Genomic DNA, 27,158 nt, shown 5'->3' on the forward strand with positions numbered 1-27,158 from the left:
ATCCGGGTTTGATCACTGATGCGGGAATTACAATCCTGCATGCCAGCATACCACGGCCAAAAAAACCAAAAAATCATTTTGTAATATTCAACATAGGAAAAAGAGGAATATTATGCTCAGTGTTTCTTCATTTATTCTATATACCTCTCTATCTATCATCTCCCATTGTATTCCAAGCTCTGTTCAAGCATTAGACATATAACAACAAATTCCTCCAGACAGAGAAAGTTAGGAAGAAATTAAGGCAATGTTAGACAAATCAGTAAGAGTTTATTATTCAGTGCCACCTATATGCCCAGTATTGTGCTGGGCAAACCTATGTTAAGAGAAGTATCAGAAGACCCTGCCTAAAGTAAACCATACACAGAGAGGAAAAACATTTAGTTTGGTTACAAAGAAATGAAGCTGCTTACACTGAAAGAGTAGAAACTAACTTCATTATTTGGAATCATATTTTATAAGCATCACAGGTAAAAAGCAGCTAGGATGGTGGACTTTGGGTAGTGGAAAGGGCTCGATCCTGGCAGTCAATCAAGCACTTTCTGAGGGCTTTGGCCAGTAAGGTGGGGGAATACTGCAGAAAACCAGATAGATAGGTCGCTGCTCACCTGGAGCTTATAGTCATTCTGGTGAGAATATTCCCGCTCCGAGTCACACTGCCAAGTTCTAGCTATCTGACCTTGAGCGAGGAACTTCTCCTGCCCCTGTTTTGTAAAAGAAATGGTGTCAAGACTAGTGACTCTGCCACTCAGATTCCGGGTCCAAAGCTTATCCTGGCCGGTGTTCCCCGAGGAGGGTGGGTGAGACTCCCAGGCGATGCGCTCCGGCGAACGGCACAGCTGGGGCGCAGCTGTGGGACGGAGAGCGTTCGCGTTCCGAAACCGCTTGTCCCTCGCGGCGCCCCGTCCTCCCCGCCGCCGCGGCGGAGCCGGAGGAGGCGGAGCCGGCGCCTTCCCGGCTCTCGAGCGGGGAAGCTGCTGAGGAGGCGGCGCGGCGGGCCCGGGCGGCTAAGGCTTGGGAGGGGCGGCGGGGGGAGGCTGGCAGGCGGCGCCGGCGGCGCGGGGAGAGCGGCGCGGCGGGCTGGGCGCTCCCGGCGAGAGGAGTCCGCTCCATGCCTGCGGGCCGAGGCCGGCCCCTGCGAGCCGCCGGCATGAAGAAAGACGTGCGGATCCTGCTGGTGGGAGAACGTGAGTCCGCGCGCGCCGGGGGGCGCCGGGCAGCCCCTGCCGTCCCGCTGCCCTCCCCTCCGCGCCCGCGGGCCTCCCAGCTTCTTGGCTCTTCTCTTTCGGCTGCGGCCCTCGACCTCCCCCCGGCCCTCTTGAGACCTCCCTTCCCGGTCCCACCGTCGTGTTCCACCCCCACCCCCCCAGCCGTGTCTCCATTAGCCCCTGGCCCGGCCTCATTCGGCTGAAGGTCCTCGCCTCCTTTCCTACTTGGAATCCTTTCCTCCCGGGCCTCCCCGTTTCCGAGGCCGCCTCCTCTCAAGCCTCTTGTCTTCCGCGGAGATTCCCCTGTCCCCGCCAGGCAGGTGCTGGAACAGGCAGGCAGACCGGAGGCCAATTGGAATGGCCTGAACCGGTTCTCCCGGGGAAGCCAGGGGGAGGGCTGCAGGACTGGGCGACTTGTGGGCAAGGTCAGGTGTCTATGCCTGTTTTTGCGCTCGCGGTCTCCCTCCTTCTAGACGTAAGACGCGGAGCATTTTTTTAATCGATGTTTACTCTTTGCATTGGAATCGCTCCCGGTACCCTGGGTTATTTTTCCTCAAAAACGGACTCTCAAGTTCAAGTTATCCAAGTGTTCAATGAATGCTTATCTGAGGAGGGTCCGTCTGTTGAGAGAATTATTGTAACCCTGAAGTCTAGTTGCCCTCATCTTTTAAAACATGATTGTAATAGAATACAATAGAATCAAACTTGGTAGTTAATTTTAAAATAACGGGCACACGTGAGACCCAAATAGACCAACATACATGTGACAACACCACCCCCCCCCAACCCTGAGATGCATAGATTTCATTTTTGAAAATGTAGTAAAGGAAGCATGTCTGTTCACTGACTTGGGGACAGAACAGCAGGGACTGCTTGATATCTGTTGTGCAAGGTACATGACTCAGTTGGTAGGACTAAAACAAGAAAGCGGGCTGGGGAGGACTGGATTGTTTGTTTTGAAGCATTTGGTAATGCTCTGGTTATCCCAGGTGTCTCAGTGGTAAAGAAGCCACCTAGGTCAGGAAGATCCCTTGGAGAAGGAAATGGCAACCCACTCCAGTATTCTTGCCTGGGAAATCCCATGGACAGCGGAGCCTAGCAGACTATATAGTCCATGGGATCACAAAGAGTCAGACACAACAGTGAAAAAACAAGTTAAGGCTCTACCTTTGCTTGCTTTGAAGCTTTCTTTTCTAAACTCCTGTTCCATTCTATAGTAGCTCCCCAGGTCACTGTGGTGCTCTCCAAGGAAGAAAACTAACATACTTTTATTCTCTTCTGTAGAGTTCTTTGCTGTTCATTGAAATCCCTGTTCACCTGCTATTGAATCAATAGAAATTTTCCTTTAGAATCAAAATTTAGAAGTAAGCTTAGCCAGACACAGTTTACTTTTTGGTTTAGCTGTGAATTTTAGTTTTAATTTAAACCACGTATGTATCTCAATCTGTGTTTTGCATGGACTTCCTTGACAAAGTTCAGGAAGATGATTCATGTTGATGCATTTGGAGCAAGATAGGGAAAGTAGTGAGTAGATGATGGGCAGAAGAAAACTGCTGCTTGAAAGCAGCAGAAATTTTTTTTTTTTAAAGCAGAAATTCTCTTGGTTTTAGTATTGAATTTAGCAATTACATGTAATCCTTAGTCTGTAAAGTATCTAAATGGAAATGCTATACATATGTAAGATACATGGTCAGCCTTAAGACATTTAAGTTAAGATGTTAACAGTGTTATTTATGGTGGTGGTTTAGTTGCTAAGTTGTGTCTGACTTTTGCGACCCCATGGACTGTAGCCCGCCAGGCTCCTCTATCTATGGGATTTCCCAGGCAAGAATAAAGCCTTCTTTTCTGAGGAAGACATTTTTCTTAAAGAGAATAGTACCAAAAGCTTTAGGTCAGCTACCATATATACATGATTTTATCCCACATTTAAGAATACTAGAAAGAGTTATACTTATTTGAAATATGTAATTTCAGTTAGTTATATTAAAGGCTTATATCCTGGGGGGAAATGATTGAAACATTACTTTTTGAGATTTAATGTATCTTGACAGCTGCTTAGCCTAGCTGTAAATGCTAGATAAACAGGGTGACCAAGACTGTTATTTTTTGGCTCCACTAGCGGCATGTGGGATCTTGGTTCTCCGATCAGGGATCAAACCCACGCTCCCTGCATTGGAAGCATGGTGTCTTAGCCACTGGACCACCAGGGAAGTCCCAGGACTGTGTTAATACTGGTCCGGTACACAGATTTATCAGAAATAATAATTCTGTTGTATTTTTAAGATGGTTCAGTTCAGTTCAGTTCAGTCGCTCAGTTGTGTCCGACTCTTTGTGACCCCATGGACTGTAGCACGCCAGGCTTCCCTGTCCATCACCATCTCCCGGAGCTTGCTCAAACTCATGTCCATTGAGTCAGTGATTCCGTCCAGCCATCTCATCCTCTGTTGTCCACTTCTCCTGCCTTCAATCTTTCCCAGCATCAGGGTCTTTTCCAATGAGTCAGTTCTTCGCATGAGGTGGCCAAAGTATTGTATTTAAGATGGTTAACTAAGGGAAATAGGAAAAGAAAAGAAAAAGAAACATTGTCTCCCTTGTTACTGTTTCTCTATCACTTGAGTACATTTTATTGCTGTTAGTGTCAGTCCCTGCACCACACAGCAGCAGTGTCATTCACTGAGGCTCCCAAATACTTGTGAGTGGTTTCAGCATTCCCTTGGCTTAACCTGTACTGTACTCTGAAGGTGAAATGGATCTTTTCTTGGCCCATCCAGAATTTGGATTCTGAGCCAACAAGATTTTAACACTAACTAGTTGCTTAATGCCTATTGACTGCTTAGATCAGAAAAGCTACGCTGTCTATAAATATTAAAGTGTTTATTTGCAAAGAAAGCCAAAGTATTTTTATGTATCTTCTTTACCTTAATTATTGAGCATATTGAATACTGTTAAGGCCAAATTAAAAGTCAAATACCATTCTTTAAACAACCTTTAAAAATGCAAACACACAAAGCTTAGTTTTTCAGGTTATAACCTTTCATAATCAATTTCATTGGCCAGAGTTTTCATTAAGCTAGATTCGCATTAGTATGCTTAACAAATGTCCTTGTTATAGTATGAGGAATGAGCCTTATTATTATTAACCTTTTATCCAAATCATGTATCTGCATTAAGAGTACACAGGATAGTCTTAGTTTTAGTGGCCTTATTTTAAATTAAACTGAGATATATTGGTCTTCTGGTCAAATTAATTAAGAAAGTGGAACTGTTGTCCTCTTTTTAAATAAACCCGGTAGCTCTTTTTTGTCATCAAAAAAGAGTTTATCATCAAAACCTCTGCCAAACTAGCTCAAGCTTTGGTTGGCTCTGGCCTAGGCTTTTGTAACATCTCCTTAACTGGTGTCCCTGCTTCTAATTTTGTCCATTCTCCATGTAGCAGACAAGAGTCATCTTTAAAAAATATCTCAGCTCCTGTTACCCAGGTTAAAAATTCTCTGATGATTTCTACTTTCACTTAGAATAAAGGCCATTAATTACACTTTGTAAAGCAGGCCTAATGAAGTCCTTCACAGTCTGGCCGTTGCTTTGCTCTTGTACCACTCCTGTAGTTTGCTTTCCCTACAGGAAGGCGTTATCCTTCCTCCCTTGCATAAGTGTTCACTTGTTGTTGTTGTTGTTGTTGCTTGGGCTGGAAGGTAAGCCTCATAAAGACCGTGGATTTGTCTTGTTTATTGCCATTTCCCCGGGGCCTAGAATAGGCCTGGCACAAAGTAGGCACTCAAATAGTTGTTGAAAGAGTGAAAGAGTTCAAGCTAGTTTATTTAGACTTTGTTTCCTAAACCACTCCTCTTAGTCATAAAAATATGATCATTCTCCTTTCTTAAAATCAAATCTGCTGTGGTTATTGTTAGGATTTGAAGGGGCAGCATTCATCCAGTCTCTCGTTCCATGTTCTTAGCTTTATTTTGTTGGGGGAGATTCTTGTGTTCTGGCAGTGCCACGTCTAGTTCATGTCTTGGCTGCCAGGAATTGTAGTCCTTGCCAAAAGAGGTCAGCTTCTCCTTGAACCACCAGAGGCCATTTAGAAGTTTGAAGGAGTTAGAGAAAGATTCTTTAGGTATAAGAGTTAAAGAGACTTCAGGAATAAGCTAGTAAATATTTTAGAGAAAGACTTTCAGTGATCCTTTTTAAAACCACATTGCTCTCCATTCTGTTTGTTGTTAGAATGACATTTAAAGATTAAACTGCTCCAGTTTCAATTATACTGTGTCTGGGTGATAGACACTCAATGCATTATGGTACCTACTATCATCTGGGTGATTGGCCACAGGAAGTCCAGTCTACTAGGTTGGTGCAAATGTAATTGGGGTTTTGGACAGTGAATTTTAAATCATTATAGCTAGGCTCAACCATATCTTTATTAATCAAAATAGGAACCATTACAATCAACACATTTTTGCCAATGAGAAATAAGTTGATTTATTCCTGAAGCAATAAAATCCATGCTCTGGGATTCAGCAAACTCTTGGAAAGCATTTTCTGCCTCCTTCTGGTTGTGAAAGTGTTTTCCCTGCAAAAAGTTGTCGAGATGCTTGAAAAAGAGGTAGTAGGTTGGCAAGAGGTCAGGTGAATATGGTGGATAAAGCAAAACTTCGTAGCCAAGTTCGTTCAACTTTTAAAGTATTGGTTGTGTGACCTGCAGTCAGGTGTTGTCATGAAGAATTGGGCCCTTTCAGTTGACCAATGCCAGCTGCAGGTGTTGCAGTTTTCAGTGCATCTCATTGATTTGCTGAGCATACTTCTCCATTGTAATGGTTTTACCAGGATCCAGAAAGCTATAGTGGATCAGATGGGCAGCTGACCACCAAACAGTGACCGTGACCTTTTTTTGGTGCAAGTTTGGCTTTGTGGAGTGCTTTGGAGCTGCTGCTTGGTCCAACCACTGAGCTGGTCATTTCAGGTTGTTATATACAATCCACTTTTTGTTGCATGTCACAATCCAATTAAGAAATGGTTTGTTGTTGTGTAGAATAAGAGAAGACAACACTTCAAAACGACAGTTTTTTTGATTTGTGGTCAGCTCATGGGGCACCCACTTTCTGAGTTTATTTGCCTTTCCAATTTGCTTCAAATGCAGAATGACCGTAGATTGATCCATGTTGAGTTCTTCAGCAGCTTCTCATGTAGTTGTAAAAGAATCAGCTTCGATGATGCTCTCAATTGGTTGTTGTCAACTTCTGATGGCTGGCCACTGCGCTCATCTTCAAGGCTCTCATTTCTTTTGCAAATCTTCTTGAATCACCACTGCACTGTATGTTCATTAGCAGCTTCTGGGCTGAATGTGTTGATGTGAGTTTTCTCCACTGTTTTACGACCCATTTTGAACTTGAATAAGAAAATCCCTTTTTGTCTAACTTAATTTCCCTAGTCTAAAATAAATATAAAATAAACAGCAAGTAATAAGTCATTAGCAAAAACCCATAAAGCGAGAAATGTACATGAAAGTGGTGTATAACATAACCACATTTAAAAATATATTCCAGTATCAAATGGCAGAATTCTACAGTGCAAAACCGCAATTACTTTTGCACCAACCTAATGCAGTCTGTTTTGTTTATATAGAGAGTCTCTTCTATATCCTCCTTATACATGTACTCAGACTTGTTTTATGCTGTCTTTTCTGCTCTTCTGGCGCCAGTTGGGCACTAGTGTTGATGGAGTTTGAAGGAATGGATAGATTACAGCATTTGTCCTTCTGCAGCTGACATCGTCTGCATATGGTTGATGAAATTTTCTTTTGGAACAGTGCTCAGCTATTTCCCCAAGTACTTAAGTTTTGCAGTTTAAAATACAACTTCATCGTCACTCTCCTCCTCCTTTTGTATTCTAATTACAATAACTTAGGAAGGGCCAACAAGCCTTCTTAATAAAGAAGCAGATAAAAATGAGTAGATCCCTTTGCTACTTGAAGCATGGGGTGTTTGTTATCAAGAAAAATTTGCCAAAATGGCTGGTAGGATGGTAATTGGAACCAGAGAATGTTATTTCTGCTTCATGAATATTAAGAATTTGCTGTCATTTAGAACTGGCTGTTCAAAAGATTTGATGAAAAGACAAATTTTTAGCCTGGATAAATCTAGATAATTTACTCTATAGTGATGAATTATGCTTCCCATGGATGACCTACTTAGAAGCATGGAGTTTCAGACTGAACTGTAGCATGTTGTGTTGAACTGAATCAGAGGGCCTTCTGTCCTTGGGAATAATTGTGGCCATGCTTGTAATTTTTGTAGATCACTTTAATATTTGTCAGGCAAAATAGAGGAAGTAGAGACCATCAGATGGCTGGCTAACAAAGGATAATTTTTTGTCCTCCATATCAATACTTATATTGTATATAATTATTAAATTTAATTACTGTTATAAAACTGTACTATATAAAATATTTATAATATATATTGTATTTATATTAAATGTAAATTTTAATTGATACAATAACTAGAGAAGAGCTTGGGATATTGTTCCTTTATGGAAATAATTTTTATTTTTTGGAGTAGTTAAAACTACATAGTGCTTATACTCATCTGACATTGTCATAGGGACTTTGTGTTTTTTTGGCCTTGACCAGGGATTGAACCAGCACCCTTAGCAGTGAAAGCATGGAGTCCTAACCACTGCACCTCCCAGGGAATTCCTATATGGGACTTTTTTGATCATAGGCTAGTTTAAATAGCTTTATTTCTAATATTCTAAAATATTTTTCCTTATCTTCAAGGCATTCATTTATTTCTCAATTAAAATTACCTTGAAAGTGGCCTATTTTAACTTTAAACCTGCTGCTTTATTATTTCTTTGATAGTCTCACTCAAGGTTAGGTGGGTAGATCTTAAGAGAAGGAAAACAGCTCTAGTTTTTTTTTTTATATGAAACTTTTAGTATTTTATTCATTTTCATAGTTTTACAGTATTAGTAAAGATAATGGCCATTATAAATAAGTATAAAATGAAAGTTGATGAAAAAATAACCCCAAGTCTTCCTGACTCCCACCCTCCCATCAAAAAACTAGCTAGTGTATGGCAAATATCCTTTTCGCACATTATCTTTAGGCATATATTCACTTTGTAGTGGTGGATAGTTTAGTCGCTAAGTCGTGTCTGACTCGTGTGATCCCATGGACTATAGCCTGCCAGGCTCCTCTGTCCATGGAGTTTTCCAGGCAAGATTACTGGATTGGGTTGCCATTTTCTTCTCCAAAAACAGCCCTAGTTTAGATTCTCCAAAGCATTTTGAAACTAAATCATATCTGTGTAACCCTTCATTAGTTAAAGCAGCTAACATCTCACTGCTCCTCCAAATGGAAACCCAAAATGATACTAGTGAAAACATGCCTGCTTATTTTCTTCCCAATTCACTGTACTCTCTCTCTCTCTCTCTCTCGCTGTTATTTTGAACTTGTTTTAGAAAAGGAAATCACTGTTGGATTTTTATGTGGAAGAGATTCATGTTCTTTGATTTTTTTTTTTAAAGGTCTTTTATAGACAATTACTTCAGAAACTAGATAGGATTGTTTTACTGTAGTGAGTGCCACACTGCCTTGGATTCTTCAACAGATGAGGCAGAATATGAATGAGTAAACAGAATATCACAGTCTGAAAGATAGTATCGATACAAATTTATTCATACTTTTGGGTACTGGAAATTTATTCCTACTCTTTGGTACCGCTCTCCTAAGTCTGTATGATCAAGCATAAGTAAAATTTTTTAATTGTTGCTGTCTTTCCAAGGCCTCCTCTCCCTCAGGCTGTTTCCTTTCCTGCCTCTGAGGCCTGCCCTATTGGAACAGACGCAGTGGCAGGTCTGTGCTTTTGCAGGAGTCGCTGCAGAGAGCCAGAACTGCCCTGAAGAGCTGAGCTGTGAAAAATTCTGATTTTCTTCAAAATAGTTATCTTTCTCTTCTGAAAATATCACTGGAGATACAAATGGTCCTTTGGGAAAGCAGAAAGGGACTATGACTAAAAAAGGGTTGTTCTGAGAAGAATGATAAGAATGGATGCACTTTAAAGGTTATGGTCGAGGAACACCTGTCGAAGACCTACATTTTGCTAAGGGAACCTGAGTGATGGTGATTAAGGAGAAACAAGCCCTTAGCTGTTTTAGAAACTACTAGGCATTTTGATATTGTTAAGCAACATAATTTTGAACATTTTGTTTAACATTTTGAGTTGAAGATTCAAGGGTAGGTTTCTTCTGAAACTGGTGAGGGCCTTAGAATGGTAGGATACAGATAAAATTTTTTAAAGATAATGAGTTGGCCAAAAAAGTTCTTTCGGGTTTTTCTGTACACTCTTATGGGAAAATCCAAACGAACTTTTTGGCCAACCCAATAATTCTAAAAAGGGGATTATGAGAAGAATCAGGACATTAAAGTAGGCAGACTTCTCAAGACCCAAGAGTGGGACTTGTTTTCGTGACCAAGGAGTATCTGAGTTATTGAGGATCTGATTCATTTTTTTCTCATTCCTAACATAGTAGATCAAGGATAACGTTGTAGACCTGTACAGCTGACCTTTGAACAGCGCGGGTTGGAACTGCACGGATCCACTTATCTGAGGATCTTTTTCAAAAGTAAATACTACAGTACTCCACAATCCGCAGCTGGTTGAATCCAGGGATGAGGATACAGAAGAATTGCTGATACAGAAGGTCGACTCTAAGTTATACTAGGATTTTCAGCTGTGCATGTATCAGCATCCCTTACCCCCGGTTGTTCAAGGGTCAGCTGTCTACGATACCCAGGAGAGTTCTTCAGAATGGAAGAATTTCTGGGGACCTCTGTGCTGGCGGTAGTTGTGGGGTTTAGGAGACCAGGGAAAAAGCCGGCATCTCTCTTGGGGCCAGAGAGGGCCCAAAGTTCAAAGGTCACAGGTATTGTACAGGCATTGGATCTTTTAAAAGGTTTGGTAAATATCTGGAGTAAGAAGAGGGTGGCTTGGCTCATTTTAAAATAACCTTTTGTTGTTGTTTAGTTACTAAGTCGTGTCCAGTTGACCTTTGAACAATACAGGGGTTAGGGGCACCGACCCTCTGTGCAGTTGAAAATCTGCATGTAGCCAGCCCTCTGTTTACTGTGTTCCTCTGAGTCTATGATTTCACATCGCAAATCTGCAGATTGGTAGTACTGTGGTATTTGCTATTGAAAAAAAGTCTATCAAGGTGGACCCGCACAGTTCATACCTGTGTTGTTCAAGGGTCAGCTTGATTTTACCTCCATTGTGAATAATCATGTGGAACTAGGTGAGATACTATAAATGTGGAGATGAGTACTAACTTGAGCTGGCTGAAGGTTTGGAGTTGCTGGAACCCTAAACAAGGTCGTGATGAAAGGAGTCATTTAAGTTATGAAATGCTGAATGTAAGTCATCATGTACTAGAAATTCTTGGACCCCATATTGGCTTCATGAGTCCCTCTGTGTTCTTACAGATAGATGAATGTTTTTGTCAGATCACTGTCCCATACACAGTTAAAACAGGTAACAATTTGGGGATCTGTCTGCCATTTCGAGGGTACTGCAGGGTAAGTTACCGTTAATGTCACATGCACTTTTTTCTGTTACAGGCCTGTTTTCTAGTTGTGCTACATGCTGGTTTAGATAAATCATAAAATATAAACATTAATAACATCTAATCCATTTTTTTTTTTTAACTGATGGGAAAATGGAGGCCCAGAGAGAGTCAGTGACAACTGAGGGTCACACTGTTAATGGCAAAACCGGTTCCAAAATCCTGCTCCAGTGCTTGCTTAACTCCTTTAATTCAAACTTCTCCTCAACACAACTACTACTGTTTTGTGTATTCAATGTGTGCCAGGTATTGTCCCAAGCATTATGCATCTGTCACCTTAATTAATCCTTTTACCACGTCTATAGAGCTGTTCAGTGTTATATTTTATAGATGAACAAAGTGAGGCTTCATGACTTGCCTGAGGAAACACAGCTTATGAGCGCTGACACTGAGATTTCAGTCCAATTCTGTCTCATTCCAAAGCCTATGTTCTCTTTTTCTTTTTTTGGTGAAATGTTTGTATAAAATGTAAAAAGATTCATATAACAAATACCCATCACCTGGCTTAATAAATAAAACATAACCAATCAGTTGAAGCCCCTTCCTCGTTGTATTCCCCCATCACCTGGCTTAATAAATAAAACATAACCAATCAGTTGAAGCCCCTTCCTCGTTGTATTCCCTCCCTTCCCCTCAAAGGTAACCAACCACTTTCTTGAAATTCAAATATGTGCTGTTAGCCACTATGCTCCATTTTACTAAGTGCATTTGCTAGCAGCTACAGATTCACCAGTGAGCAAGGAAAACATGTTCCCTGCCCTTGTGGAGTTTCCTGTGGGTGATAGTGAAATACTTGTTTCTTAGTCTTTCTGGAGATACTCGTTAGCTGGTAGGACACGTCAGGTTTTTGCCAGGGAGGTCTAGGAAATCCTTCAGGAGACCACGGGTGATGTGCTGGAAGGTGGCTTAGATGTCTTTACTGATTTTTTTTTTCCTTCTAGGGAGCTTCTTTTATGAGCTTTTTGATTTCCTGCTAAATTTAGAGAGAAATTTTCTCTGGGAGGAGAAAATACTCACTTCTCTTCCTGCTCTTCCTTATCTCCCCTTCCCTTTTTAAAACAGAATGATTGAACATGGCACTCGATCCATGCTTATTTTATGGCAGCTTTATCTGTTGTTTTATACATTTTCCATATTATCCCCACAGAGTATCTAAGACTAAACTTTCTTAGAAGACAACTAGGTAAATACTTATCAAATAAACTGGTTAGGAGTCTGCAGAAGAAAGATGGGTCATTAGAAGCATAATACTCTGTGTTCTTCTAGTGTTTTTCCTAGTTTGGTTCAGGCAGGGCACAGCTGTGTCTGAGTGGAACTTATACTCTTGGATAGAAATTCTGTTAACAGTGTTTCTCAGTTTTTTGAGCCATCGTTTCTTTTAAGAAATACAAAACCATCATGCTGTCTACATTCTGACAATTTTCTGAAACTACCTGGGTGTCCTACAGTTGAATTCAATTTTGACACTAACTACCCTGGATCAGCCTCAGATCCTATAAATTAAGGGGCAAGATCCCCAACAAGATCACCTTTACTTTTTAGTTTCCATCTGCAAGTGGGGTCCCCAGACTATCCAGACTTCTTTCTGGCTGACTACAATTAGGGGCTTCCCACAACCCCCTGGGTTCCGTAATTCACTAGAATGACTCACAGAACTCAGGGGAATGCAGTGCTTAAGATTACACAGATGAACAGTCAGATGAAGAGGTACCTGGGGGAAGGTCTGGAAGGGTCCTGAGCTCAGGAACTTCTGTTCCTGTGGAGTCAGGGTGCGCCATCTTTATGGTCCATCTGTGTGTTCACCAGCCAGGAAGATCCCCAGAGCTTTGATATGTCCAGAGTTTTCATAGAGGGCTTCATTAGGTAGCCCCTTCATCGAACGCATCCTCTATTACCCCACCCCCACTTCCCCAGAGGTTTTGGGGTGGGGCTGAAAGTTCCAACCCCTAATCACATGGTTGTTTTTTTCTGGCAGCTGACCCCTATGCTGAAAGCTGTCTAGGCCCTCCCTTCCCCTTTAATAAGTCACCTCATTAGGATAAACTGAAGCATGGTTGAAAGAGACTAGAACAAAGGACACTCCTTTCGCTCAGGAAATTCCAAGGGATTTTGAAGCTGTGCCAGGAACTAGGCATAAAGACCAGCTGTATTCTTTATTGTATCACATCCTCTTTTACTAGTTGTGATTTTGGGATTTTGCTGGTGGTCCAGTGATTAAGAACCGCCTGCCAATGCAGGAGACACTGGTTCGATCCCTGGTCTGGGAAGATTCCACATGTTGTGGGGCAGCTAAGCCCATGCACCACAATTACTAAGCCCGTGCTCTGGAACCTGGGAGCCACAACTGCTGAAGCCCTAGAGCCTGCGCTCCACAACAGGAGAAGCCACTGCAAAGAAGTCCACACAGTGCAACTAGAGAAAGCCCCGTGCAGCAATGAAGACCCAATGCAGCCAAAAATAAATAGATTAAAAAGTTATAATTTCAACATCCATTATTTTTTTACTAAAAACAAGTTGAGCAAAGTAACTTTAGAATTTTTTTGAACTTATTTTTTTGATTGCCTCAGCAGTTTCCTGCTATTCACAACTCTTTAGTTACTCTTAAGAAAAGCTTTGAATGGGAGAGTTCCAGGAGTTCCCAAGAGTAGGCCTGATTTCCCAAATAGCAGTGCTGAAGCTACAGCAATACCATTGTGTTTGGGGCAAGGTGAAATCAAGTTATGTACCTCTGATTTTCTTGAGGAGATCTCTAGTCTTTCCCATTCTGTTGTTTTCCTCTGTTTCTTTGCACTGATCACTGAGGAAGGCTTTCTTAACTCTCCTTGCTATTCTTTGGAACTCTGCATTCAAATGGGTATATTTTTCCTTTTCTCCTTTGCTTTTCCCTTTGCTTCTTTTCACAGCTATTTATAAGGCCTCCTCAGACAGCCATTTTGCTTTTTGGCATTTCTTTTTCTTGGGGGTGATCTGGCTCCCTGTCTCCTGTACAATGTCACGAACATGCATCCATAGTTTCAGGCACTCTATCAGATCTAGTCTCTTAAATCTATTTCTCACTTCCACTGTATAATCATAAGGGATTTGATTTAGGTCATACCTGAATGGTCTAGTGGTTTTCCCTACTTTCTTCAATTTAAGTCTGAATTGGCAATAAGGAGTTCATGATCTGAGCCACAGTCAGCTCCCGGTCTTATTTTTACTGACTGTTTAGAACTTCTCCATCTTTGGCTGCAAAGAATATGATCAGTCTGATTTCGGTATTGACCATCTGGTGATGTCCATATGAAGAGTCTTCTCTTGTGTTGTTGGAAGAGGATCTTCTGAAGGAGATCACCATTATCTTCATTACCTCCACCATAGTTTCGCCCCAGGTAGATAGCAGGGAGGGAACACAGCTCCACCCATCAACAGAAAATTGGATTAAAGATTTACTGAGTATGGCCCCACCCATCAGAACAAGACCCAGTTTCCCCCTCAGTCAGTCTCTCCCGTCAGGAAGCTTCCATTAGCCTCTTATCCTTCTCCATCAGAGGGCAGACAGACCGAAAACCACAGTCACAGAAAACTAAACCAATCTAATCACATGGACCACAGCCTTGTCTAACTCAATGAAACTATGAGCCACACGTGTGGGGCCACCCAAGACGGATGGGTCATGGTGGAGAGTTCTGACAAAATGTGGTCCACTGGAGAAGGGAATGGCAAACCACTTCAGTATTCTTGCCTTGAGAATCCCATGAACAGTATGAAAAGGCAAAAAGATAGGACATTGAAAGATGAACTCCCCAGGTCAATAAGTGCCCAGTATGCTACTGGAGATCAGTGGAGAAACAGCTCCAGAAAGAATGAAGAGACGGAGCTGTCCTTGAGAGATGGTAAATGTTTAGAAAAGTAGACCAGAGATGGGGGAGGAAGAAAACCATGTGAGGGGGGCCAGGATTTATCATGGCTTGTTTGTGCTTGCACAGAACAGAATGGCCTTATTTGAGTAAATCATGTATGAGGACTAGCAGGAAAGACAGATAGATGATCTGGGGTTAAATTATGTATGATTTTCAAAGGCCAGTAGAATAGCGACACTTTGATGAGGTAGGTAATTGAGAGTCAGGGATGGCTTTTGATCAGGTGAGTTAGGAAATGTAAAGAATGTGCAAGAAAGATGGACTAGCATTTGTATTGCTAATATATTAATGAGAGGAGGGACTGGAAAGAGGGGTAGAAAGTTGTGAACTAGAAAGTGTTTTGGTAAAAGTGCTATATTTAGGGAAAAGTGGGAACAGAGAGGAAGGAATGAGTATTAAAAATGTCAGAGGAAGTTTGACAGAACTTGAATGATCAGTACAGAGAAAGGGTTAGGCAAAAATGGTTACGCTTTTTTTTTTTTAATTTTAGCTTTTTATCCTGATGTATAGAAAGAGTGTTCCTTGGTGAAAATCTCATAAATCCATTGGCATATAATCTCCATGAATATAAAAGTAGGGAAAACGTATTGCCTTGATCAGTAGTATCCCCCTGACTTGGAATAGTGCCTTGAGTGTAGTCGTGCTCAAGAGATGCACAGAAGGGATGCAGGAATGCATTTAACATGTCAAAGTTGAAGTAAATTTCAGTTGCCATCTGTAAATTTAGAATGTGACAGTTTTTACCACCAAAGTGACTTTTGTTTTTTAAGAAGGAAAGTTAAAACCTTTATATAGTGAGAGACGGTGATAGGTCAGGTGCTCTGCTAAGCACTTTCACTTATATGATGTTTAATTCTTACTGGAACCTTGAAGAGATGGTATTATTATCTCCCTGAAAGTGTTGACTTTTTCTAGTCCCCCAACTGATACATATTTATAAAATCATATTGTACATGGTGAAGATGATACATATTTGAGACTTGCTTCAAAGTAATTCATGAGAAAGGACAAGAGAGAGTATGCAAAGGAGATGAGGTTGAGTGATGGGTTCACACACTGGGTTACACTGTAGTCACTAATTCTGAAATGTTTCAATTTTTTAATAATAAAAAAAGGAAAGAAGAAAATCATATTGTTCATGGTGATATATACTGGCCTAACTGCCATTGTTTAAAATGAAACAACTTGAGCCTCCAGATAATGACTGTAATGGATTATAACCCATAGAATATAATAATCCATGAGACCACACTCATAAGAAACAGAAGGGAAAGTTTTTTCTTACAGGAGAATGCAAAGTAATATAGGAGAATAGATAGAAATAAAAAATCACCGTCTAGCCGCCACTATAGCAATACTCGCTTTAGGCAAGAAGCTTCAATGGCTGCTAAACCTAATAGCCAAAAGTTTGATGAGAACCAGAAAATTTACATAGTCTCAAAGTACCTCCTCATAAGATGTTTTTTAATTAGAAAAAAATAACTGGAGAAACCTAACACCACCTCCTCCGAGTGATGACAGTGAACATCACAGTAATGGGACAAATTGACATTATCTCCTTTCTGCTATGGCACACTGAGAGGGACACAACAACACTTCTCGCAGATTCTGCCAAAAAAGCAGAGCGTGAAATTAATCGTGGGATAACATCATAGAGACCCAGTTGAGAGAGATATTGCAGAATAAATGACTTGTAGTGTTCAGAAATGTGAAGGTCATGAAAGATAAAGATGGAGGAAAGCCTCCAGGTTAAAGGAGACTAAAGAGATATGACAACCAAATGGAACGTTTGATTCTGGACAGGAAAGATTTTTCTTTTCTATAACGGGTAATAGTGAGACATGAATAAGATTTATAAATTACATAGTAGCACTGTTTTGGGTGTTAATTTCTTGATCTTGACATAACTTGATTTAACTGTGATTATGTAAGAGAATGATACTGTTTCTAGGAAATACTAGAGTGCTTCAGGGTAAAGGGGCATCATGTTTGTGATTTACTCAAATTTTTTTTTTAAATTACATATATATATAATATATATAGAGAGAATAATAATGCAAATATGGTTAAATGCTAACGTGGAGAATTTAGTTCAAGGATAGACATGACTCCTTTGAATTATTTTTGCAATTTTTCTGTACATCTGGAATTTTCTAAAAATAAAAAGAGCCAGAGCTGCTGGATTAGTCACCAGTGAATCAGTGAATTATTTTAATTAATTTACGTAGTATTTGTGTATGCAGTGCCCGCTGACTTTTGGGATCGTCATTCATTTTCTGTATTACTAACGTGTTAGAATGGGTTATTCTCCTAGGTCTGTAACTAGTCTTCTAGTGAGACCATGAGAAGATCACTGTGGCTGGGTCCCAGGCTCTTCATCTGAAATTTCTGTGGGGAGCTGGATAAGTTGACTTCAGTACCTGGCTCTTAGCAGTTCTCTGATGATGGGCTCCAGATTCTCTGACTCAGGGAAATGTTACCTTATTGTTAGCCCCTTGAAGAAGGCCCAAGCCTTCTCACACGTGTAAATTGAAAGGATCGAAGAGTCAGAGCCAGCAGATGCCTGTTAAGCACCTGGACTGCCGTCTATCAGCTGTAGCCGCTTGTTTGCAGGACGCCCTCCTGAGTTGTTTTGACCAGTATTCTCCTCTCCAGCCAGTCATTATTTTTCCGGAGACTTGACTTGTAGTTTTAGTCACACTTTCTTTTAGTCACTTATTTAGCAAAGGAATGTGACTTTCCTTGACTTTAACATTTTCCGGCTCTTTTATATTTAGACTTTTGAAAACTATAGTCTGCTATTACAGCAGAGGTCAACAGGCAGGTGGACTGTTTTCCTCTAGAATCACAAAAGGATTTTAGTTGATAAGCATTTGAATGTCTAATAATAGTAATCATATGATCAGAAAATAATGGGAATGAAAGTCAAGTTTCAGAAAGAAAATTAAGAATTTAAGGTTGTACATTAAAAAAACTGCTAGGTTAGAAAATGTAACAGGAAAGTTTCTTTGCTCTTACTAACCCTTTAAATATGATACCCTAAAAAAGAAAGGATGTAAAGATATGAAGAAATAGACACTCTGATCTTCTATTGGTAAGGATGTAAATTATTCTTTTTTAGCAATAATATAACAGTATTTATTAAAAACAAAAAGATCATGCATGCTAACTTGAGTTGCTCTTCTGGGAACTTATCCTGTAGAAATTAACATTGCAGCACTGTTCATCATTAGATTACATTAATAAATTATGACACATCACACACTGGATTCTTATACACTTATGAAAAAATAATGTAGGAAGCTTTTTAAATGTTAATATAAAATGCATTTATTATTACTGCTTTTAAAAATTGTGATAAAATATACAAAATGACATAACATTTTTACCTTTAGTAAATATTCTGTCAAGGGCATTAAATATGTTTGCAATGTTGTGTAACCATCACCACTTTCTACATTTAAAACTTCTTCATTACCAACAAAAACTCTGTATTTATTAAATAATAACTTTCGCTTCCCTCTCCCAAGAGATTTTTAAAGATTGTCATGGAATACTGCCCTAATACATAACTAAGTGATAAGAATTGTAAAATAGTATAAATACTCTGATTCTACTGTGGTAAATTATTATAATATGTTAATATGAGTGTGGGAAGATCTGGGAGACTACACATATTAAACAGTTTATGGTGGATACTATGGGAGATTTTTACATTTATACTGTATATTTTAGAAATTTTTTGTTTTAAACGGTGAGCATGTGTAACTTTTGTAAGCAGAAAAAAAAGATGTACTGAAAATTGGTAATTTAAATGCCTCTGATCCTCTGATTTTAGATAACAAATAACAGACTTTGCTGTGTGGTTGCCAAATTTGAGCTTTATAGAATCTGAATACTTTATTAAAGTAATCCTTTTTTCTTTTCACAGCTAGAGTTGGGAAGACGTCACTGATTATGTCTCTAGTCAGTGAAGAATTCCCAGAAGAGGTGGGCATTGTGATTTCTTTCCTACATTTAAAATTTTTATCAAAATTGAGTTAAATGAAATACATTTTAGGGTTTTTTTGGCATGTGTTTCCTTTCTGATAGTTAATGACTTTTAGAAAGGCTCATGTTAGTTTTTACAAAACATCTCTGAGATATAGGAGAAAGAGTCAAACCAGTTCTGAGTTCACATAAGGCCTTTGTGTTTCTTACTTTAGACCTTGGCTAGGACATTTGTCATTTCTCTGCCTTAGTTGTCTCATCTGTAAAATGGGAGCTGAAAGGGATATTAGGGGTGGTCTAAGCTGTGTAATTCTTTCTTAAAAATAAAATGTGTTTAAAAGCCCCAAATATAGAACAGATTGCTTTAGTTGAAGTAAGGATGAAATGTCTGGCTCCCCACCTGCCTTCTGTCTGACTCTCCCCAGTCTTTGAGACATCATTAGAGCCTCTAGGATTCTGATACATATGTTTGAAAATCTCAAATATTATCCACCTACATCATTTTACAAATAAAAAATCTTAATTCATTCCACCTTTGCCCACCTCAAAGAATTGTTGTGGGTCTCAAATGAGATAAACTTACTAAAGTAGCACCAAAAGCATGGTGGTTTTGTTATTGCTGGCAGTGTATTTATTTACATGTTGGAAGATACAGTATGGTGAACAGTTGCCTAAATGGTGAACAGTTGCCTAAAGCATTATGTAAAGATATTGTTACAAGGAATGGAATCAGTGCAAATGAGATAAAGATTATTTCTTTTTAGTTTCTTTCTTCATATAATAGATATTACTAGCGCCATGGTTTGCATTTATCATTTATTTGCTCTTGTTTAATTAGGAATATCTGTGCAATTTCATTGTTCAGAGAGGAATTTAATGTATTTAATGTGGTAGTTATTTCAGTAATTACAGTTGTCATGTGACCATTGTTTCTTTCACTTTTTTCCTCTTAAATAAGGTGGTTAAATCATAACTTAATTTCTGAAGTGGAGTGTATTTTCATATGTGGTTTGTGAAATCAGCAACATTAATTATGATCACTTAGAGTATAATACCTAAAAGTTTTTTGTGATATTTTAACTTAGATTAGAATTGTCATTTTATCATAGTCCTTTTGGGTGTGGATAAGGAGTTTTTTTAAATGATGGAATTATTATGCTTAAGGTTTATGTAGCCAAACAGTTATCATCTAGAAGAGATAAATTTTGATAATTTATTAATTTACTTGAGGATTTCTTTTTTTTTTTTCGGCCGTGCTGAGTGGCATGCAGAATCTTAGTTCCCTGACCAGGGATGGAACCCGTACCTCCTGCATTGGAAGTGCAGAATCTGGTTTTTTTTTCAGTTCATAACTTTATTGGACAATCAGCAGTTAGTTCTCATCCACATTAACTGTCTGTAGATTTTTGAAAGTGGTGACAGGCACGTAGGTAGCCCAAGTGTAGAGCTTGTTTGGGGAGTCTTCATCTTAATTTTGTTTTCTGGACAGCTGCATACAGATCCAGTATGGAACATTCCTTATTTCTTTGGCTGAGACAGCTCTGTTGAGCCGTGTCAATGCGAACATCTGGGGTTCCCATCTCCTTCATGGCCAATTTCTGGATTTCTTTGAGTGCCTGAGGGGCATACTTCTTGAAACCCACTCCATGGATGCATGTGAATGTTGATAGTGTATTCTCCTGGCCACCACCTCGGTGATGGTGGGTCAGCCCTTTCTTCTAGCTGTCTTTCTTTGTGTGGGTGCCATCCTGCTGGATCATAGTTGGAAAGGACAGGAGCACGCAATCTTAACCACTGGACTGCCAGGGCAGTCCCTTTAGGATAGGTCTTCAGTTGTAGAATATCTTAAGCCTTCAACAAAATAGAATGAAAACTACATTTTAGAAATCTAATTTTGAAACACTAAATTAATTTAAGTATTGTTTTGGAAGCTGAAGTATCCTTAATATGTCCTGTGCCCACACAGGTATAAATGTGCTTTTTTTTTTTAGTGTTTTATCATATAGCTTTAATATGTATTTGCATCTATGATAAAGCACACAAGTAAACATTTAAAATTATAATAAATACCTGTAAAGGTAAGCATGGATGAAAGGGCTAATTATGCATGAATTTACATAATCTACTAAAAAGTTTGATTACTGATATTCAAAGGTTTTTCCTTCTTTTATATTTGTTTACAAATGAAGGTTCCTCCCCGGGCAGAAGAAATCACCATTCCAGCTGATGTTACCCCTGAGAGAGTTCCAACGCACATTGTAGATTACTCAGGTAGTAAATGTCTTCTTGCAGGTGGAGCTGTAGCGTTAATTTAAAAGTCCTTAAAAAGATACTTACTAAGTGTTAAAAAATGTTTTAGAAGGGGTGTCTCTTTCTCTCGCAGTAAATGATCATTTACTCTTCTTATCTCATCCCACACCCCACAAAAAGCCTCCACCTTGCAGTTCTCTGTCCCTAATTTACTAAGTTGGGTTCCATAATAATAAAAGGGAAAGGGGGATGGCAAATGACCAGATAAATTGTAACCCTCTTTGAATTAGCATATTTGCAGAGAGTTCTGTGTTATTTTGTTATCAGGCATTCAGGCATGCTCTGGTGATGTAGAAAGAGTTCTCATGTGAAAATTTGTTGAGTTCTAAGTTTGTTCTTTAATTTGTCAAGAGTTTGTCCTGAAAAAAAAAAAAAGTTAAAACAGGTTGCTTACATTAAATGATAATGGAAGCACATCATCTATATTGTTTTTAATAATGTAAAGTTTTTCTGCACAATACTACTTACTTTTTAATCATTAAATTATTTTGTCTTGTTCTGGACCTTCTTTGGGAAAGGAAGGGTCAGTTGTAACATGTATCACTGATGAGGGCTGTTGATAATGGGAGAAACTGTATATGAAATCAGGAGGTATATGGGAAATCTCTGTGCCTTCCACTCAGTTTTGCTGTGAACCTAAAACTGCTCTGAAAAATGAAATCTATTTTAAAAAATGTGTATAACCACATTGGTAATACTTTGTTTTGCTGAGCTGGTATCCCATCCATTCTAAAAATGAAATACTAGAACTGTACAGTCTAATACCTGTGACTGTTGAACACTTAAAATGTGTCTAGTCTAAATTGAAATGTGCTCTAAGTATAAAATGTAAGTGGATTTAGAAGACAGTATGAAATAAAGTACAGTATCTCATAATTTTGCTGTTGACTACATGTTGAAATTTTAGTATTTTTGATACTTTGGGTTAAATTAAAAAGTCATTTTACCTGTTTCTTTTTACTTTGTTTAAGGTGACTACTAGAAAATTTAAAATTCCATGTATGGTTTATATCATATTTCTGTTGGACAGTACCGTACTAGAAGCTGAGGCAGGTTGGATGCTCCCTGCTACAGTCAGTCTCATAACTAGCTCTGTGTATAGAATTATTCTTTTTCAGTGTGTGTAGCTACATGTTTAGATTCACGTCAGTATTACAGTTGAAGCTTTAACTGCTTGATTATTCAACTTATGAGAAGATACTTGAAATACGGCCAGTTATTTAGCATTAATTGAGATACCATTGTACTCATTTGTAATATGAGTTTATATGTCAGAAATAACATTTTGAGGGGAAGCAGTAATGTAAAGTGATCTAATATATCAATAATTGCTTTGCTCTTCATTTGTTTACTTTTCTCTCCTCTCCCTCTCCTAGCTATGTATCATGCCCGTCCCCTGCACCTGTGGGATTACAGGCATATCCCTCCATGAGACCAGTTCTAGCCAGAGAGATGGGCGAGTGAGGGAATTCCTGACTTTTCCTTATCATGCTCTGGTTTTGCCTCTGGGGCCTGGTTAAGATTACTTCTGTCAGCTTTCTAGATCTTAAGCTTGTTTTTCCCAGACTCGCACCTGGCTTTTTGACCCTGTGTATATAGACTTTTTGTCTGGGCTTCTGACTCTTTAGTACCCAGTCTTCTAGCTTGAGTTTCTGATCTCTTTTGCCAGTCCCTTCTCAGCTTTGGATCAGATGCTGGCCCAGATTTATCACACGATGCTTTGTGCTCTTCCCTGCCTAACTTATCTTTGTGTAGACTTGTCTCACAGTGCCAGCCAGCTTCCTTATCATAGTTCCACTCTTTCCTTTCTCTCACTTTCTCTGTTCTTTGCCACTTGTCTGGCAGTACATCTTGTAAATGACATGAGAGGTGAGGGAGGTTTTGAGGGATGTTAGATGGATGTCAGATGGATTTTAGCTTGGTTGTTCGTTCATTTTTATGAAAGTGTTTAAAATATGAAAAAAAATTTGAATTTGTCATTTGTAGAAGCAGAACAGAGTGATGAACAGCTTCATCAAGAAATATCACAGGTGAGTTAAAAAAAAAAATAGTTCTAGGTTTGTTTGTGGGAGAACAGTGATGATCCTGTGTCTGCCATTTCCTTCTCTCACAGAGAGGGCTTTTTCAGTTCTTTATTGTCGCTGCTGATTTTGAGTATGTATTTTTGCTGTAAATCCTTTTACTCTTAGAGGCATGCTAAGTTTTTTAATTTTCAAATTTTTTTCTTTGTTTGACTGAAATATATTAGCTAGCTGGTAATTAAATGCTACATTTGTATTATTTTAAAATACCATCGATTTGTTAATTTTTCTTATAGGCCAATGTCATCTGCATAGTTTATGCTGTTAACAACAAGCATTCCATTGATAAGGTATGAATATGTGACTTTTTTCACTATACTTTGTTAAATTTCAGTGGGGGCACTTTTAAAATTGATCCTCAATTTAGAATTTTAGGAGTCCTAGGGTAGAGTATTTTTCAAGGGAGATCTTCATTAGGCCTTGCTGCTGCTGCTACTGCTGCTAAGTCACTTCAGTCATGTCCGACTCTGTGCGACCCCATAGACGGCAGCCCACCAGACTCCCCCATCCCTGGGATTCTCCAGGCAAGAATACTGGAGTCATTAGGCCTTAACTCCTGTTAATTTTCATTTTAGGTAACAAGTCGATGGATTCCTCTCATAAATGAAAGAACAGACAAAGACAGCAGGTACTTTTTTCTCTCTCAAACTTTGTATATTGAACAATTTCAAACTTAGAGAAAAGTCACAAGAAATAGTGCAATGAACATCTGTAAACTATTCACTTAGATCTGCTAGTTAATAGTTTGCCATATGTGCTTTATCTAATAGGTCTGTTTATACACACACACCTTTATCGGAGAGGAATTACTTGAGGCAGCATACCTATTTGAGAGCAGAGCAGAAAATAGAGCTCTGAAACTGTAATATGCCCTCTCTCTTGAGATGCCCTTTTGAGGACTGGCATTACCCCAGTCATTGAATGTTCACCATGTGAAATATGTAAGAGCACAGTCATTATCATTGTTTAAAGTCACTTTGTAATGACTTACTGACTGAGCTGAAAGGAGCTCTCTAGAGCTATACTGTCCAGTGCAGTAGCTTCTAGTCAATTGTGGCAATTTAACTTTAAGTAAAATTAAATAAAACTAAAAATTCGGTGCCTCGGCTGCAGCCACATTTCAAATGCTTGATAGGCGCTTGTGGCTAGAGGTTAGGGTAATAGACAGTACAAATAAAGTTCATTTCTGTCATCACAGAGGTTGTATTGGACCGGACTGCCTTGGAGGAAACAATGCCTCTATGCTCCTGACACTTGCTTTTCATGCTTATTTCTTGAACTGTTTCGAGGACTATTCCAAGAAGTCCGTTCTGCCAGGATCCATGAAACACTAGCTTGAACAACTGAATTTTTAAAATTGACTACCATGACAGCTTCCTAAACTGCTCTCTAGAAACTAGCTGGCTAGTTTCTAAAAGGGGCTGGCATGCCCCTTTTAGTGTACCATCTGAAAGTGTCCTTCAATGTTTGGGAGATCTAATTGAGCTTTCTCAGGTGTGGGTATACCTTTACCCTTCCCTGAATCATAGGAGCATATTTATTTCTCTTGTGGTTGATTTGTTCCAAGGTGGTCTATTTCATTAATGTATGGACTTCACATTTTCCCAGTACCTTCTTTCCTGGGCTTCATACCTTAAGTTTATATTTGTTACACATATGTTCTTATCTAGGACTTCTGTGGACCATTATTATGGTGGGCCTTAGTCAGATGTGCCCATCACTGTCACCTGAGGTACCTTACAACAATATAGATGCCTTTGCTCTACTGTTTGAGTTTAGGATTAGTACGTTTGGATTAAGGCTTGGACTTGCATGTTTTCTTTTTTTAAGATCCATAAGTTATTCTGAGCACACCTTTGGTTGTAAAGCAGTGCATTTTGGGGAACTCTCCTGGCTCTATTAACAATCTATGTTTGGGTTATGTAGTGGGCCAGTACTTTTACACATAAAGCCACACTAGGTGGTTAAATAAATGCCTGCAAGTGCTTCTTTTACAATCTGGAGTCCCAGCTAGATGATTTGCCATCTCTTTAAGCTCTCTTATGGGTTGTAAAAATAATTGTTCTCCACTGGGCTAGTTCTCGTTGGCAATCCCCATTCAGATTTCTGATAGGCCTTTCAGATTTAATTTATTGAAAATAAAATTTTTTATTCCCTGCCTATTCCCCACTGCCCTCACCCTCAGATTTCTCAATCTTTTCTCTCTCAAAAGATCTGTTCATTTTGGGGACTTCCCTGGCAGTCCAGCGGTTGGGACTTCGCCTTCCAGTACGGGGAACTAGGATCCCACATGCCTCTGGGCCAAAGGACCAAAACATAAAACAGAAGCAATATACTGTAACAATTCGATTAAAACTTTAAAAATGGAAAAAAATCTACTCCTTTTGTCCAGCCAAAAAAATCTATGTACTTTTTTTGATTTCTATTTTCCTTCAATCTCCATATCTAATCTACCATTGCTCCTATCTGTTCTACTTCAAAAATATATTTCAAATCTGAAAATTTCCTGTCTTCACTACGCTAATCCAGGATACCACATTAAAAGAACTTTCTATTATTGAAAAAAAATCAAATATTTACAAAAGTAGAGAGAATAGTATAATGAATCCCTCTGTATCATCCAGCTTCAATGATTAACAACTCATGGCCAGTGTTGTTTCATTTATTATCCCTCTCTTTGGGATCATTTTGAACAAATCAGACATCATACCATACTATAACTATTTTGATATGTATCTCTAAAAGATAACAAATGACTGCATTTAAAAATGTCTATCAGATCATGTCATTCACCTACTTATAACCCTTCTGTGGCTTCCCATTTTACACTTAAAACACACTCTCTTTAGCTGTAAAGTCCTTTTGCATCTGGCCTTTGCTCTTCTCTCCAGCTCCACTTCATATGTCTTCCTGTTTGACCAGTACTCCTCAGCTGCTCTGGCATTTTTCTGATCTCCGGACTCATGGGGATGTTTCTTCAGTTTGGGGCTTTTCCACATGCTGTCCCTTCGTCCCAGCAAGCTCTTTCCAGGTTCTTCACCTGTCAGATTCCATCTCATCCTTCACTCCTTGCCTCAAAAGCCACCTTGTCAGAGGGATTGTTCCCTGATTACCATGTATAGTTAGCCCTCTTCAATTACTTTATCATTGTACTTTACCAGGTTACAGTGTACATTAAAATAAAACCTCATGTCTTTTGCCTTCCTTATTATTACCATGTGCCCTGTTTATTTCAGGCTGCCTTTGATATTGGTTGGGAACAAATCTGACCTGGTGGAATATAGTAGTATGGAGACCATCCTTCCTATTATGAACCAGTACACAGAAATAGAAACCTGTGTGGAGGTATGCCTTCTCATTTGATTTTGAAATTTACTCTTGGTGAATTCTCACTAAATTGAGGTTCAGAATAGGAGATGGGGGAAGATGTGGGGTGGGAATAAATTTCCTGTTTGTGAAGTCACATATATCAAATAAAACAGAGAACTTTGAATTGGCCTCTGAACTCTTTGTAGACAATCATATGGTGATATCCACTAAGAAAAATGCATTTTTTCAGTTTCTTTTTTTTTTTTTTTAATGAATTTATTTATTTCAGTTGGGGGCTTATTACTTTACAATATTGTAGTGGTTTTTGCCATTTTCAGTTTCTTAAAGGAATCTTGATAGTTAACAAAAATGTTTTTAGCTCTCTCTCTCTGAATTGCTTTGAGTGAAACATTTAAAATTTTCTTTTCAGTGTTCAGCAAAAAATCTGAAGAACATATCAGAGCTCTTCTATTATGCACAGAAAGCAGTTCTTCATCCTACAGGGCCCCTGTACTGCCCAGAGGAGAAAGAGGTAAACCCTCCATCCCATCAGACCATGTTAGTAAGGACTGGGATGTGTAGGTAGCAACTCCATTATGATACTGATTGTTTGTAACTCTTAAGTATTCATCTAAACTGCTGAAATTTAAATTTATTGCTTATTAAACTGTTATATTTCCTAGATACTTTTCTTCAAAGACAGTCACATTTAATGCTCAGAATAATATGCCAGGTCAAAG

The 27,158-nt window shown here is 39.1% G+C and overlaps 1 protein-coding gene, 2 long non-coding RNA genes and 1 pseudogene across 44 annotated transcripts in view; 3 read left to right on the plus strand and 1 right to left on the minus strand.

Moving 5' to 3' along the window:
- Nucleotides 1–956: 956 nt before the first annotated feature.
- The window catches only part of RHOT1 (ras homolog family member T1), a 62,204-nt gene continuing 36,002 nt past the window's right edge, over nt 957–27,158 (plus strand). For 23 of the 42 annotated variants that reach the window (XR_014079431.1, XR_014079429.1, XR_014079430.1 and 20 more), the window contains exons 1-8: nt 957–1,187; nt 18,660–18,718; nt 20,908–20,989; nt 23,015–23,058; nt 23,346–23,399; nt 23,685–23,737; nt 26,346–26,454; nt 26,849–26,950. Coding sequence is in view for 35 of the 42 variants with exons in the window: in XM_081579743.1 (XP_081435869.1) it covers nt 1,112–1,187; nt 18,660–18,718; nt 20,908–20,989; nt 23,015–23,058; nt 23,346–23,399; nt 23,685–23,737; nt 26,346–26,454; nt 26,849–26,950 (579 nt within the window). In the remaining 7 variants the exon portion in view is untranslated. The remainder of the gene's footprint in view (nt 1,188–18,659; nt 18,719–20,907; nt 20,990–23,014; nt 23,059–23,345; nt 23,400–23,684; nt 23,738–26,345; nt 26,455–26,848; nt 26,951–27,158) is intronic. The other 19 variants (XR_014079433.1, XR_014079435.1, XM_081579742.1 and 16 more) reach the window with 7 other exon arrangements.
- Nucleotides 1,789–3,788, plus strand: LOC145541960 (uncharacterized). Its single transcript, XR_014079437.1, has 2 exons — nt 1,789–2,225; nt 3,033–3,788. It is a non-coding gene; the product is annotated as an uncharacterized LOC145541960 (long non-coding RNA).
- LOC145541961 (uncharacterized) lies at nt 8,768–15,855 on the plus strand. Its single transcript, XR_014079438.1, has 2 exons — nt 8,768–11,356; nt 11,423–15,855. It is a non-coding gene; the product is annotated as an uncharacterized LOC145541961 (long non-coding RNA).
- On the minus strand, nt 20,091–20,465 carry LOC145541959 (large ribosomal subunit protein eL31 pseudogene; annotated as a pseudogene).

This window comes from Giraffa tippelskirchi, chromosome 3 (genome assembly GCF_054371585.1).
Source record: "Giraffa tippelskirchi isolate mGirTip1 chromosome 3, T2T-mGirTip1v1.2.pri, whole genome shotgun sequence".
Lineage (NCBI taxonomy): Eukaryota > Metazoa > Chordata > Mammalia > Artiodactyla > Giraffidae > Giraffa > Giraffa tippelskirchi.